The sequence below is a fragment of the Mastomys coucha genome, unplaced genomic scaffold (assembly GCF_008632895.1).
Source record: "Mastomys coucha isolate ucsf_1 unplaced genomic scaffold, UCSF_Mcou_1 pScaffold4, whole genome shotgun sequence".
NCBI lineage: Eukaryota > Metazoa > Chordata > Mammalia > Rodentia > Muridae > Mastomys > Mastomys coucha.
Genome location: NW_022196910.1, coordinates 48,480,721 through 48,496,709, shown reverse-complemented (window position 1 = coordinate 48,496,709; position 15,989 = coordinate 48,480,721). Strand labels below are relative to the sequence as shown.

At 47.3% G+C, this 15,989-nt stretch overlaps 1 protein-coding gene across 2 annotated transcripts in view; it reads right to left on the bottom strand.

Annotated features, from left to right (window-relative positions):
- Gns (glucosamine (N-acetyl)-6-sulfatase) overlaps positions 1-15,989 on the bottom strand; it is a 42,525-nt gene that overhangs the window by 4,967 nt on the left and 21,569 nt on the right. For both annotated transcript variants that reach the window (XM_031349162.1, XM_031349163.1), the window contains exons 8-12: positions 15,165-15,283; positions 12,797-12,900; positions 6,048-6,149; positions 2,039-2,146; positions 1,297-1,407 (exon numbers count right to left, since the gene is read on the bottom strand). In XM_031349162.1, the coding sequence (XP_031205022.1) occupies positions 1,297-1,407; positions 2,039-2,146; positions 6,048-6,149; positions 12,797-12,900; positions 15,165-15,283 (544 nt within the window). The remainder of the gene's footprint in view (positions 1-1,296; positions 1,408-2,038; positions 2,147-6,047; positions 6,150-12,796; positions 12,901-15,164; positions 15,284-15,989) is intronic.

Genomic DNA, 15,989 nt, shown 5'->3' with positions numbered 1-15,989 from the left:
CACATCTTCAGGAAAGTAGCTCATGACCCTTTAGAGTGGCAGTTCACAACTGGAAAACATAGATGTTACAATTCCTAACAACAGCAAAATTATAGTCATGAAGTAGCAATGAAATAATTCATGGTTGGGGGTCACCATACCACAAGGAACTATATTAAAGACCTGCAGCATTAGGAAAGAGGAGAATCACTGTCCTGAGGGTGAGCACAAGGTGAGCCCTCGATGGCCTGGCCTTAGCAACAAGACAGTACTGCAGCTGCTCCGTGAGAGGAGCGAGAGCTGGAGGCCATACTTTCCCTCAGAATCCTCAGACTTAAGCAACACGGTGGAGTGAGAAGCATCCTGACTTGTGGTACATGAGTCATCCCCTATTTTTTTTCTTTTTTCTTTTTTTGGGGGGCGGGGTTAGGGTTTCTCTGTGTAGTCCTGGCTGTCCTGGAAACCACTCTGTAGACCAGGCTGGCCTTGAATTCAGAAATCTGCCTGCCTCTGCCTCCCAAGTGCTGGGATTAAAGGGGCTACCACTGCCTGTCTTGTCATCCCCTATTTTAAGAAGTAGTCTGGGATGGTTTGTGTGGGTGGAAGGCTGTAGTACCCTTGTTTATACAGCAGACTGCTGGGCCTCAGCACTTTCTACAGCATGCTGTTCTCCAAACAGAAGGCTAGGACATTGAGGTAAAGGGTGACTCTAAGGGCTTTAAACCTCGGCCCTCAGACTAACACACACATTATCAAATGGATACACATGGGCAGGACAGCTCAGCTGGAGTGATGCTCTTCTGAGCTGCAAGGAAGGACGGGTCCATTCTGAAGAATAAGGTGAGCATCTGCTTCATATGAGAAGATGGTGGCAGACAGGACAGGAGCACCTGCAAAGACTGCACCCCGGTGTCCACAGAAGCCTTCAGATGACCCACGCTTATGTGAAGCTCAAGCCCCGCCTTCGCTCAAGGATGGCTCTCCTGGGTAAGTCAGAGGCTGGTCAGACTGCTGGGAAGTGCCAGCTCCTCTCTGTACATGCTGAAGCACCTCATTTTTAGCCCTATTATCAGGCCAAGTGTCATTCTGAAAAAGCCAACTGTGTGGAGATGGTGAATAGAAAAGACTCCACTGAGAAAATTCAGAATGAAGCTGCTCATATGAGCCTGACCTGCCACCTTGTGAGCCTCAGGAAACCTGGGGGAGTGCAGAGAAGAAACACACCTTGCCTGGTAGAGCTCTGGCATCATCTTATACCACTAAGTCTAAACAATATGTGAGGTATAGGGGAGGGGTGTCCAGGCACAGGTTCCTTACCTCCTGGTCGTCGAACTCACAGTACTGGAGGTTCCACACGGGCGACAGTGTCCGCACACAGGCATATGTATTGTTGTACGCGTCCTCACACACACAGTCCGGGAAACATTGCTGGAGAGACAGTTTACAAGTTAAGTGAGGATTGTTCTGACACAGCATCAGCATCTCAGGTGGCAGCATAGGTATGGGCTGGCTGAAGCCAGACACCAGGAAGAAAACACACTCTGAAGGCTATTTGAACTGTCATCCTGGGGTGGGAAGCAAAGCAGAGCCCCGTGTTCTCAGCACTACAAAGGATCAGACTCCATGTCTTCCATGGGATTGGCTAGTCCACAGGTGGTTGTGCTGTGTCCTTTAAACACACAGGGTTTAAACAAAAGGAAAAAGCCTGATGATGTAATTCCCTGCTGGTCTGGAACTCAGAAGTCATTTGCCCCTGCTTTCTGAGAGATTAGATGTATGTGCACTACACTGGGCTGGGTCCTCTACTCAGGAGAACCAACGTTCCATTCCCCAAAGCCAGGCCAACATGGTCGTTCCACCTGTGTGGTCTGCCTAATAATGCAGTCACAGGGGGGTGGAGAGTGGGTAAGGGAAGAAGCCGGTGGGTGTGGGCATGTCTACGTAAGTGGGAGAGCCTGGTGTCAGCAGAGTCACTCACTCAGGTCCCTCAGGTGACTGAGCTGTCTAAACAGCACCTGCCATGTGGTAAGAAAGCTGTGACCAAGGACAAGCTACTCACAGACACTCCTGGACTCAAAGAAGGGCAGGTTGGGTCGGTGACATTCCGGCCTTCTCCTTGATATTCCACTAGGACGTCTGACCTCCAGGTTAAGTTTCTGTCTCCTTTCTAGAAAGAAGAGCAGATGTGGGTCCTGTGAGGCACAGACTGATAAGTGACCACCAGTTCTCAACGTGCTGCCTGAGGGCCTTAGTTCACTCTGTAACAAAGGGAGTGGTAAGACTGGATGTGGATGAAAGCTGCCACTACTGACGTTTCCGGTGCTTAAAGTCAAGTGCTGGGAATGCTTTACTGTTCCTTTAAGGGCGGTATGTGAAGTGAGAGGGATAAAAGCTAGACAAGAATCCAAGGCCGTGCAAGGTGGCTCCAGGGCAAGGTGGGAGTGTGCAGGATGCCTGGCTTGGCAGAGGCTCTGTGTGCCCTGGACAGCAGGAGAGAGAGAGAAAGAGAGAGGTGGTGCTGGGGCGTGGGGGTGCAAGCCTTAAGATGAATGTACAACCCATACATGACGACGTTTACTCTGTGCACATATTAGCTGTGTGGAGAAAGGAGGCAGCACTGGGAACACAAACATCTGAGACAGGAGGCGCACACACTCTGGCTAAAGGAAGGCCTCTAGGACTGGAGCAAGCTTAGGGTTAAAGCAGACGATTCAGGATAGTAGAGAATATGTGTCCAGGTGGGTTGTAAACCACGGCATGTAAGAGGAGAAAGCAGGAACAGACTGGGGTGGAGAGCCAGGGCCTAAACTTCAGGAGCCCTGAGCAGCAGGCAACTCAGGCCAGGGACATGTCTGCAGCACCAAGACAGAACAACAGAGCAGGAAATGGGCAGAGAGAGGATGGTTGTAAGGAAGGGCAAGGCCCCTTCAGACATCAGCCAAGGACAGAGAAAGGCTGAATGAAGGAGGCCAGATTGGAAGGAACCCTTCCGTCAGTCTGACATCTTCCTCAGCAGCTGGGTGGTTCATGCTTGACATCAGCCGTCTTGAGCCTGTCTGGTGCTAGTGACTGATGCACACTCTTACATACTGCACAGGAAGCTGAGCAGTACTGCTTACAGGCTGGGTCTCTAAGTGTGCTGCTAAATCAGCTCTGATTCACTAGGTCTTAGCAAGCCCACAGGTATCCATGGTGTCAGTCTGAGAACATGTAGTGGGGATAGGTGCTAGTCTGTACAAGGCCTCAAATGTCAAGAAAGGGGAAGACTTTACATGTACATTTATGTTCTGTACATACATGATCCGTGACATCTACTCAGCTCAGTAGCCCTGGGATAAATGAATGAGTAGGACTCCAACTTCACCCTTGAAGCCAGGGCTGGGTTAGATCTGGTCCTGAGGCTGCAGTCTGTGAGCTGGCCCACAGGACAAGGCCCACAGGACAAGGCTAATGCAATCCAGCAACTGATGACTCTTCACTGTGTTTCAGTTCACTTAAAGCCACATGTGACTGTCCAACTGTCCTACTGTGCAAGTCCATTATAATAGCAACCTCAAACAGAGCATGACAAGGAGACAAAGCATCAGGTTGTACTTTCACAAGTGTGCAGAGGTTCCTTGTATACATCATAGTGACTTTTACCCTAGAATTGACTCATGAGGTTAGAAGACAACCATTTCCCTAACTGATCTATAGGGCTCTGATGCATTTCCAGCCTCAAATCCAGCAATTTATATAGGTAACCCAGAAGCTGAGTCTAAGGGTCATATGGATGGAAGGTACTTAGGGTCCCTGAAAGAATAAGGGGGAGTGGTAGACCCTCATATAAAGCCTCAGTTATTCATCCAGAAGGCAAAGCCACACAAGGAAAGGCCTGTGGGTCAGAAGAGAAACCTGAGTATAGAGAAAACCCAATTCTTGACCAACGAAAACTGCAGGGAAATAAATTATCCTAGATATACAGAGTAGTAGCACATAAGACAGAACTGTAAATTCTGTAGAAGAAAGTTGAGATCTCCAACATTAGATGTAGACTCATTTTATAAATAAGAAATAGAGGCTGGGGTTGGGGGGTGTCTGTGGGACAAGCACTTACCATACAGGCCTGACAATTTATGTTCAGATTCCCAGAGCCTACATAATAGCATAGGTATCTATAATCCCAGCATTCCCTATAGGAATATGAGAGCTGGAGACAAGTGACCCTCCAAAAGCTCATGGGCTGGGTTCCACAGGGGCACAAAGGCTATCTCAAACAGGGGGGTAGGTGGTGCCCAGCACCTGAGGATTGTCTCTGATCTCAGCATACACGTCCACACCTACATATGTTTAAGTACACCATGTATACACAAAGAACGATGACCATGAAAAGGAATGGCCAAGGCTCTGAATAGATGTACACCAGTAGGCATAGGCCAGGAGCCCACTGTGAATACAGAACGGCAAATGAGGACCACAGGGGATGCCCCTGCACCCCGCTGTGATAAAATAATCAAGTGAGGCTGAAGGAAATGCATGACATGGTAAACAGTCTGGTGATTCCTTGAAAAGTTAGCTAAAGCTACCAAGGGACCCAGAATACTGGGCACATAGAGAACTGCAAACATGCCCAAGACTCATAAATGCTCACAGAGGGTTAATCAAAATAACCCCAAAGTAGCAAGAAACTACTCATGTATGTGATGGACAGACGAAGTGCCATGTCTCCTGGAAGTGGGGAAGTGGGACTCTGCAGTACAGTGAAGCACATGTACAGACGACCACGTGGTGCTTCCAGAGAGCAGGGGCATGGGCTGCATGGCTCCATTTGTACGTCTAGGGTAGACAACTCCACAGAGGTAAACAGGTTATAGGCTGCCTGAGGGCTGGGGGAGGGAGCAGTGGAGGGGTGACCAAAGATATAGGATCATGGGATGCTCTGGAATGAGATTGTGATTGCTAGATAACTCCAAAACACCAGAAACGACTGAACTGTCCGCTCTTGAGCCCTGTGTGGCACACGAACAAAGCTGATAAAAGAGTGGGTCACTTTACTAACAAGTAAATACAAAATGGAGACCAAATACTGTTCTTCACTCACTCAGCTGGCATGTACTAAACTGACAGTTTATGCAGAACAAATGGAATTCTCATTGTGATGAGCGAGGAAGGGGCATGTTTATGAAGGCAGCAGTGCTAACATGACAGAGCTAGACCACCAAACACATTCCTGGGAAGAGACAGGCAACCAGGTCACGGTGCATTTAGGTAATGGAGTATCAGGTAGCCCAGAACAATATGGGTCCATCTTGGAAACAATATTGAATATTAAAAAATGCCTAGAGAGATCTAGTCCAGTATTACGCCTGTTTGCATGCTCCCACCTGCTCTGTATGTGTGTGTGTGTTCACGTGCGCGCCTGTTAAGCTTCAAGGCAAGACCCAAACTGTTTAAGGTAACATCCCTAACTACCAACAAGAAGGTGTCCATGGGGATGACAGGAGAAGCATCAGTGTGAGTACTCTCAATCTTTTTCCTCCTTCCTTCTTCTCCCCTTCCCCCTCCCCTCTCTGGGACTGCACACTGAGCCCAAGGCCTGTGCGTGCTATGCAAGTGCTCTGCCTGTAGCTATTTAGCCTGTCCCTCCATGGACAGTGTGCCAGCAGTCTCTGTCCCTCAGACGTCGGCACCCCTGGCTTTCAGTCTTAGTCCTCACCCCTCTGCAGGCAGCACAGGCTTTCTTTACTTGACTGACTAAGTAATCCTTTCACAGTGACCGGGCCATTCCTGAGTCGTGCAGGTTACCCACTGCTCTCTCCCTGGCTACTCTATTGGGATGGCAACCTCTACTCTCTCAAAATGAGCTTTTTTTCCTGGGAAGGAGAGGGAAGAGAATATACAACACAGGCTGAAGGTGACACTCGGTCCAGTCAGACTTTTCCTTCAGAGAACTGCTTCCCACCACAAAGCCTCTCAGATTCAGAGAACTGCTTCCCACCACAAAGCCTCTCAGATTTAGTAGCTTGTCTCTATCCACCTGGAATTAACTTTGGAGTTGGGCACTAGGTTGGCTGTGGCTTTGTACTCACCAGAATGGGCAGCAAGGACATCCCATCCATCTGAGTCTTGTTCAGGTCATAGCCAGCAAGGTCCAGGATGGTGGGACCCAAGTCAATATTGGAGACCAGCATCTGTGTGAGTGAAGCAAACCACCTGAGTCCCGGCTGGTCTCATGCTCCTTTCTCACCCAATAAACTCTAAGCAACCCACCAGAAGCTAGGCGCCATCACCTCCGGATAACCTGCTCTCCCACCCAGGCCAGACACTCCACAGCTCAGGACACGGACTTATCAGGGCACACTAATGCTGTGGGAAGTCCTGTACTTCCCATGCCCATGTGGTTACTATCGGACCATGTGAGAAGCTTCTGTAATGTTCTCTCTCTCTCTCTCTCTCTCTCTCTCTCTCTCTCTCTCTCTCACACACACACACACACACACACACACACACACACACACACACACACACACACACACACACACACACACACACACACACTTTTTTGGTTTTTCGAGACAGGGTTTCTCTGTGTAGCCCTGGCTGTCGTGGAACTCACTCTGTAGACCAGGCTGATCTCGAACTCAGAAATCTGCCTGCCTCTGCCTCCCAAGTGTGCCACCACTGCCCAGTTTTCTGTAATTTTCTCACTGTGAACACAGGAGCACTGTTGACTCCTCCTGAGTGTCAACTGTTCTACTTTACATTCACATTTGCTCATTAAATTTGGTCTTACATGCATTCCTTAATGTTTTTTAAAAAAAATGTTTATATATATTAAAGGCAGGTTTATTGGGAAGCTGCTCTGGGGTTGGTGAGTTCACTGGCCCCCAAGTATGGAGGATAGGCAAGGGAAAGGGGAAAGGGGTATGGGGGAGTAAGGAGGGAGGAGAGGAAGGGGTTGTGTGCAGAGAGGAGAAGAGAGATGGTTTATGTATTTTTAAAAGATTTATTTGTTTTATGTATATAGGTACACCGTCTCTGTCTTCAGACACACCAGAAGAGGCACCCCACGACTGATGGTTGTGAACCACCATGTGGTTGCTGGGAATTGAACTCAGGTCCTCTGGAAGAGCAGCCAGTGCTCTTAACCACTGAGCCATCTCTCCAGCCCAGTTTATGTATTTTTAAGTGTAAACATGTCTGCATATGTGTAAATGCACCACAGGTGTGCAGTGCCCACAGAATCAGAAGAACATATCAGGATCCCCTGGAGCTGCAGTTACAGATGGTTGTGAGCCACCGTGTGAGTGCTGGGAACTCAACCCTGATGGTCCTCTGTGTTCTCACTGCTAAGCCAATGCTCTGCCCACTAACATATTCTCTCTCTTTCTCCCCTCTCTCCCTCCTCCCTCAACAGGGTCTTCTCTATGTAGCCCTGGCTGTTTTGGAACTCAGTATGTAGACCAGGCTGTCTCCCACCCACAAACAAACCAAGGAAGATGAGCTCATGTTATAGTCTTCAAAGTACATACTACTACTCTGTCCCTAATTTATTTTAAACAGGGTATGTCATGTAGCCCAGGCTAGTCTCAAACTCGTGACCCTCCTGCTTCTGCCTTTTCAATGCTGGGATTACAGGTGTGTTCCATCTGCCTGGTCTGGCTGTGAAGGCTGCAGAAACTTACTCTAAGTGGTTAATAAATTTCATTAAATAGCACAAAACCCTGCTTTAATGAAAACACTCTAGGGCCTGTGTGATGGTCCAGAGGGTAAAGCTCTCTAAGCTTGATGACCTAAATTCAATCCTGGGTCCCATATGCTGGAAGGAGAATCAACCCTCTCCATACAAGTTGTCCCCTGACATGTGCACCATGACACATGCGTGTGCGCACACACACACACACACACACACACAATAAAAAAATCTATATCTATATATCTATATTAAAACAAATATTCTAGAAACCAGAAACAAAAGTCTTACATTTTCACCTCAACTTATCCTCCTGGTTTAGAAGATGGTTCTCCTTCTGTGTTCAATACTTCTAAGGACCCAAACCAGCATAGTTCCATTTCCATACAGTGGTGCTACTTCAGTTTTAATGTGAAAACAACAACAACAAAAAAACCCTTTAAATTGTGTGTGTGTGTGTGTGTGTGTGTGTGTGTGTGTGTGTGTAAGCCAGAAGACCTTCTTTCAAGACCCCCGGGGGAACTGAGCAGCTTGGCTCACAGTTGGTAAGTCTGGATGTGACTAAGGAAGAGATCACCATAGGAGAAACATGAGCCCTGGAGTCCAGGAGGTGAGCGGAGGAGCCTGTGCCATAGGCACTGGGAGTCAAAACAGGGTACAAGATAAACTGCACGTGCTTAACAGAGCCTCTCATGGGCCTGGCTTACTGATAGCCAAGGGTGGCTGGCCAGCCTCAGAGGACCTCTGGCTCTGGCTCCCTTGTGCTAGGATCACAGGCTTTTTTTCAGGGGGATTCTGAGGAACAAACTCAGGTCCTCAATGTGTCAGTTTAGCCTATAGGGTGAGCTCCAGGCCAGAGAGCCCTTGTCTCAAAAACCAAGCTGAGAGGCCAGGCATGATGGCTCAGGCCTTTTATCCCAGCACTTGGGAGGCAAAGGCAGGAGGGCTCTCTGGGGGACAGACACCAGCCTAGCCTACATTGTGAGTTCCAGGACAGCCAAGGCAGGACAGCCAGGCAGACATAGTGAGACCCTGTCTCAACCCCCTTCCCCCCCCAAACCAAACAAAAAGACCCAAAGAACTCAGTGAATAGCTCCCAAGGAACATTACCTAAGGCTGTCCTCTGGCCTGTGTGTTACACACAAAGTATGTCTTTGAAACTATGGAGAAGACAGCTATTTTAGGCAGCCAAACAGGGAGACTGAAAATAAAAAATCAAGTAACTGATTTTAAAACCAAATTGGAAGGGCCTGTATGACAAGCAGGAGCAGAGCACTGTCGGTCGGGGCTCTGGTTTCCTGGTGGTTGGGAGAGCCAGTGATATACAACCTGGCTCTGAATCTATTAGCGCCTCTCAGCAGCTGTCGTGGGTTACCATTCCATGGAGACAATTCAGGGAGCAGCAATCCATATGTCACTGGAAAGTGCACCGGAGCTGTCTCCAGAGGTTACCCAGACCCACAGACACGGGTCGGTTTCCTTCTTTCAAGACCCCCGGGGGAACTGAGCAGCTTGGCTCACAGTTGGTAAGTCTGGATGTGACTAAGGAAGAGATCACCATAGGAGAAACATGAGCCCCGGAGTCCAGGAGGTGAGCGGAGGAGCCTGTGCCATAGGCACTGGGAGTCAAAGCAGGGTACAAGATAAACTGCACGTGCTAAAGCAATAAAAACCCAGGATGAAAACAGTGATTATTAGTCTCACCAAAACTCCTTTCAAACACCAGGGCTGCAGGGTGGGAGACGCTGTCTAATGACCTTTTGCTCATGGGCAAAGCCTGGCAATTCCGGTACAAATCAATTTACTAAGATTTGGCTTAAGAACTACAAACACACAACATATGTCCTCAGGATACTTTCTTTCCATATACACACAAGGGTCTTTAAACAGGGCAGGAATTTTGCCTATGAAGTAGATGGCTTCAAAAATCTACACATACTATGTAAGGAGACTGGAGACCTATGTGGTTACAGATTATGAGCAGAAAAGTCAAGTGAGAATTATCTACCTTGGTCTCACACAGGCTTCCAATTAGCTGTGCAAACAAGGTGAGTCCTCTCAGAACACACTAGGCCTCCAGACACAAAAGCTCTGATGTTAACCAACGAAGGAGGGCTGCCTAAAGCATGGCACACAGCACTCCAGAAGGTGCCAACGGTCTATTTGCCAAAAGAACTATAAGCACTTGAGAGAGTCTAGCACTAGCAAAGGTTGGGCTGCTGTGGGTGATCTGCCCTTAGCTTCGTTATCTAGGAAGAAGCTGGGGTATCACAAGTTACACTCAAGGAGAGATGAAGGTGGCTGGAGAGATGGCTCAATGGCTAAGAACACTGGCTGATCTTCCAGTGAACCTGAGTTCAGTTCCCAGCACTCATATTGAGTGGCTTACAAGTACTTCTAACTATAGTTCTAGGGCAGTGGCTCTCAACCTTCCCTACGCTGTGGTCTTTTAATACGGTTCGTCAAGTTGTGGTGACCCACAACCATAAAATTATTTTGTTGCTACTTCATAACTGTGATTTTGCTGATGTTATCAATCATAATGTAAATATATGATAAGTAGGACCTGATATGTTGGGGATTGGTTCTAATATATACCTGTCTACTACATCTATGAACCCAGGAAGTGTGGCAGAACAGACACAGCTCTTGTCAGTCCTGACTACTTACTGCGAAGTCCATTTTACCAATGTAGGTGGAGGGTGAGCTGGCACATGTTTAAAGCGCCCCCCTCTTAGGGGACTCAACAGGATGGGAAGCCAGCCGAGAGCAAGAAAGGATGGATCACACGTGCAGAGAGTGTGAAGACACATTTTATGGGAACCCTAAGTCAGAGCCTTTAAGGACAAGCAGGCTGTGGTGAGCATTTCAGTCAGAAGCGGCTAGTCCTATCAAGGCCAGGAGAAGAGAGGCGTCCACTCAGAAGGGGAGAGTGGTCAGCGTAGATGCTGCCTTCCGCGCCATGCTTGCTGGTTTTCACACCTTTCCTTCGCATTGCTCTGCTGAGTGCTGGACCCCCAGACCTAGTGACTCCATCCTTCTCAATGTCACTGTCTGTGCTCCAAAGCCCAGAGCCCTTCCCTGCTGTAGCCAAGCTCCCCTGCCTTCTCTGACACAAGAACTATGAATTAATCTTCCCTGGCTACTCCGTGCCAGGCCCAGGACTCCAGGTGTGCCATGCCAACATAAGGTACCAGATGGGCACCACTGGCAGGGAGGGTGGACTCAGCTAGAATGTCTGAATTCCAAAACAGAGCTCTGCTGCTATTTAGTTATGTGAGTTTAGACAAACCTATTCTCTTGATCCCGCAGACTCTTCCTGGATAGCACGGGGATCATAGGACATGACCTCGTGGGTTCTGGAGGTTGGGTGAGTTATTCACAACCGTTAGACCATCACCTGCCGCTGTGGAATAGCTCTGATGAACTAGAGCCCATGTCAGCTACTTAGGAAGAGGTGAGGTCTCCATTTTATCGTGTACTTGGCATGAGGGAGCTCTGAGAAGGAGAATGCTTTGTCCTCCCGCAGCTGATGGACAGTCATGCCGCTTCCATTCAGTTTCTTCTGACAGAACATGCAGTCCCAGACTCCATGCTTCTCAGAAGTGCACTGCCTGCTAACATGGACTTCACACTCAGATCAAAAGCCAACCTCAGTAAAGCACACTTAAGATCTGCTGACCTCCCAGTCCACCTGCTTTAAAAGGATTGGCCTGTTCAGAAAGTGCCAAGACTTATAGTGGAACATGGGTCTTAGGAGCAAATGTAACACATATGACAGCTTTGAGGGGACAGTTTAACAGTAAAGCACCAAGAGTGCTGTAACAGGAAGTAGGGAAAGGTGAGACATGAGGAGCACCAGAGTACCCACTACCCGGATGTCTGGGTCATCTTGAAGTTTTTAAATCCAATTATGTGTTTGTTCCTTTTCTCTGGTCTCAGAGCTTAGGTGATGATGTAGAATCAAGAAGAGAGAAGACATAGCTGGGGTTGCCTACTGTCATCTCCTGACCACTAGGGAAAAGTGTTTCTGATTAAGGTGGCCAGCACCTCTATGAACAAACTGCTCCGACAAGACAGGCTGGGAAAGATTCTGAACCAACGTGAGCAACAGAAAATGCCGCACATTAGGAGGCAGAAGGGGAACAGAGCAGAAACGCTTTTATAAGGAAGGGGAAATCCCTAGATACTACATGCTCTTGATGTGTAGACTCAGGAACTTGGGAAATAAGATTCTACAAGTTCAGGAAATGATAAGATTCACAAGCTACTCTGCTTAAGGGTTATATAAACAAGCACCACCAGGTAGAAGAAAGGAAGGAAAGTCTTTGGTGGAGAGATCTGCTTCCTGGAGAGGCCCCAGCAACCTGTTTCTCATGAATCAATACGCATTTGTGAACCAATAGGATGAAAGATGATGACTGATATTAAAGAGAAAACATTTTCTTAAACAATGAAAATTAGAGAACCCTTTCTCTGTTCTTCTTCTTTTTTTTATAAAGATTTATTTATTATATATAAGTACACTGTAGGGCTGGAAAGATGGCTCAGCAGTTAAGAGCACTGACTGCTCTTATTTATTAATTTTTTTAAAGATTTATTTATTTTATTATATGTAAGTACACTGCAGCTGTCTTCAGACACACCAGAAGAGGGCGTCAGATCTCGTTACAGATGTTTGTGAGCCACCATGTGGTTGCTGGGATTTGAACTCAGGACCTCTGGCAGAGCAGTCAGTGCTCTTAACTGCTAAGCCATCTCTCCAGCCACTTCTTTGTTCTTCTTGAGTTCCTACTTGAGCCTCTACATCTATTCATATACATGTGTATGTATACACACATGCATGTAACTGCCTACATCCATACCTAGAACACACACGTACATACATGAAAACTGGTAAGAAAACCCACATAGTTTCAGAGAGTGATTCTGATGAGAGGCACCAGTGCTGGAAGTAAGTCTTGAAATGAATGATGTGGCAGTGGAAACTCAGAGGGCAGTGGACAGTTGCTGGACAAACAGGCCACTCTTCCCAAGATTCACACAGGCAGAGGAGCATATGGCCAGCCTTCCTCTCCAGGAGGGACAGCCACGTTCTCAAGCCACATGCTACACACACAGGATCAGCGGAGGTCGGGCACCTACCTTGCTTGTCTGGTTTGGTTTGATCCCAGGCCCTCGAACCAACAGTGGAACTTTGATATCAAATTCATACAGCTGCCGTTTGTCTATTGGCAAAGAGAACTGCCCTGCAACAAAACACAGAGTCAGCAACAGAGCCAGGACAGACCAGCCTACAGCCCACATACGACTCACACAGAGTCAACACAGAGCCAGGACACAATTGAAACACTAAAATGTTGTCTTAACTGGTTTTTAAGATTTATTTTTATTCATGTGTTCTCTGTGTGTGTGTGTGTGTGTGTGTGTGTGTGTGTGTTAATGTATGGCACATGTGTGCATGCCCTAGGAGGAGGTGCTGGATCTCCTGGAACTGGAGTTACAGGCAGCCTTGAGGCACCTGATATGAACACTGGGAACTAACCTCAGGTCCTCTGGAAGCATTCTCCTTAACCATGAGCTATCTCTAGCCTCTTAATTCTAGTTTTATAACAGAGAGCTTACACTTGCCTAGGTTTCTTTTCAACACTGGACAGGAAAAAATGAGTTTACCTTCTCTAGATAAATAACTAAAAAGAACCTGTTCTAAACAGGACAAATTGAGAAAAAAAATAATGTCTGGGAAGGAATAAAAAGACAAATACACACTCACTTATGTGTGTGTGGCCAGACCTGGGTGAATGTCGTCACTACACACACTACCAAATAAGGGAGGAAGACACCCAGTCCCCTGAGCACTGCAGTGCAAGGCCACGAAAAGAGGAAAGACCCTCCTGAGGAATTCCAACAGATCATAAGAAGGACAGAGCGAGGTGTCAATGGTTGACAAGTTCAGTCTGAGGAAGAGTTTTAGCAATAGCTTGCAAAGGGAATCACAGGTTCACAGGAAGGGGCCAAGATCCCATGACCCACCCATCAACACTGGCACCCCAGTGAGCCAGCCACAACTTAAGAAGGTTGGTATAGCTCTGCGTCATCGAGGCAGCCTTCTGGCCTGAAGGTACAACAGTGTCAGGTCTCAGCTCTCATTACTGGGCTACAGGAAATACTCAGTGGAAATGAACAAGCAAGGCCTCATGAGACAAGGAGTCAAGCCAGAAGAACAAGTGAAAGGAAAGCACTTTTCACAAGTCATCAGGAGCACCCAAGACTTAGAGGCACTCAAAATTCAAGATGCTATCTGCTTGATAAATTAGATGGGCCTAGAACCATTTGTGGACTCGTAAGTGCCTGGCAGCTGCTTCAGAACCTGTAGAGAGCTGGGCGGTGGTGGCGCACGCCTTTAGTCCCAGCACTTGGGAGGCAGAGGCAGGCGGATTTCTGAGTTTGAGGCCAGCCTGGTCTACAGAGTGAGTTCCAGGACAGCCAGGGCTACACAGAGAAACCCTGTCTTGAAAAACCAAAAAAAAAAAAACCTTTAGAGAAACAGCTGGACCGCATGGTACTCCATAGTCCCAAGACTCTAGAGGCCAAGGCAGCAGGATAATGAGGTTAAGGCCAAGTTAAGAGATGAAGCGAGAACGTGATCCAACACCCACGGCTGGGGACGTAACTCAGCAGTAGAGCACTTGTCTAGCATGCACAAGGGGCTCAGTTTAAATGTCAGCACTGCAGATCCCACCTGCCTTCCGCCCCCTACCAGCCCCCACAGAAAAACAGGAAGCCAGGAAGAACACTGAAGCTGAAAACTTGACTGGGAAGATGGGAAGGTGGCTTTTATCAGTTCTCCCGACCACAAAGAAGGATCGACACTGACTGGACTGGCTTCAAAGCCCTGGGCTCAAGCAATCCTCCTGCCTCAGCCTTCTCAGTAAGTAACACAACAGCACACAGCACACAGCATCATGCCCAGCCACACCAGTTTCCATGCTGCCTGTTAAAAGATACCCATACAATAATATAATAGATGCTGTGTCAGTCTGTACCAGTGAAAGCCAGCCTAGGGTTAACTCAGGAGGAAATGTGTATACACAGAAAACAGAAAACATGTCTGTAGCTATAGGGGTCCAAGTGAGAAGGGTGGAAGTCAAAGGCATGGAGTTCATTCACACTACAGTTTTCAAAAGCCAAGCACTCCCAAAAAATCACAAGATAAAACTGTGTTTGCAGGAGAACTGTTTTCTGTCTACAACACATTCCCTAAGTTCCACTTATCCTACAGATGTGCCATCTTCTCACTTTTCCCATGGCTTCAGTAAATGATTCTCTGCTCCTGCCTGAGACCAGCTAGCCTAGCATCTCAAACAGCACATAAGGAAACCAGGCTTCTTGTGTGGAAATGCCTTCTACCTGAGGAATCCTGAGGATGAAGCCTCCACCTGGTGGATGTGCAGCTGTAAAGTGCTAGATCCTACAGCAAGGGCATAACAGAGCTCACCCCACCTGCCCTCACCTGTATGGTAGCCGTTGTCTGAGGTATAGAAGATGTATGTGTTGTCCAGCTCGCCGGTCGAGTCCAGTCTCTTCACCAGTTTCTCCACAAGGTCGTCAACTGAGAGCAGGGTTTGCCACCTGGAAGATACAGGGTGGAAGCCACATCAGGGGCGCTGGCCGCACAGAAACACTCATCCCAGTAAAGCAATGCTCAACTCTGTCCCCCAGACTCCACCATTACAAATTCCAGAACACAGTAAGTACTTCATCAAGTCTGTTTCCAAAGAAATAATGAGCTAATTTTACTTCTTACAGTTTGTTGTATGAGAACAGAGCTAATCAGAAAGGAAAGATAGTAATTCAGTATAGATTACTACAGATTGGTTCAAATAAGTCTGTGCTGCAATACTGTCTAATAGTCCAAATACTAGGCACTAGCCTATAGGCAAGAGACCAAAGCTTGTCTATTGCCTGTTTTTATTAAGTTTTATTGGCACACAGCAATATTTTCATGTTGCCTAAGGCTGCCATTGTTTTGGGACACATGGCCTGCAGTCGTAGAACATTTACTTTCTTATTATCATCTGGTGCTACAAAAAACGTTTACTGACCTCTGGTCCAAATTCAATATACTCAAAGAAAGTAGTGAACTTTTAAAATTGACATATCACATCTTGTAAATTCCAAGCATCAAGTTTAAATACTTTGCTCATATTTGGGCTGGTTTTTATATAACCTTTTCTTTAAGCATGGGGAAAAATTTTAAGCAAATTGTTCCAGTTTGTCATATTCTTTACTAGGTCTTAACATGGATAGTTTAGTCAGTCTTTTTTTTTTTTTTTTT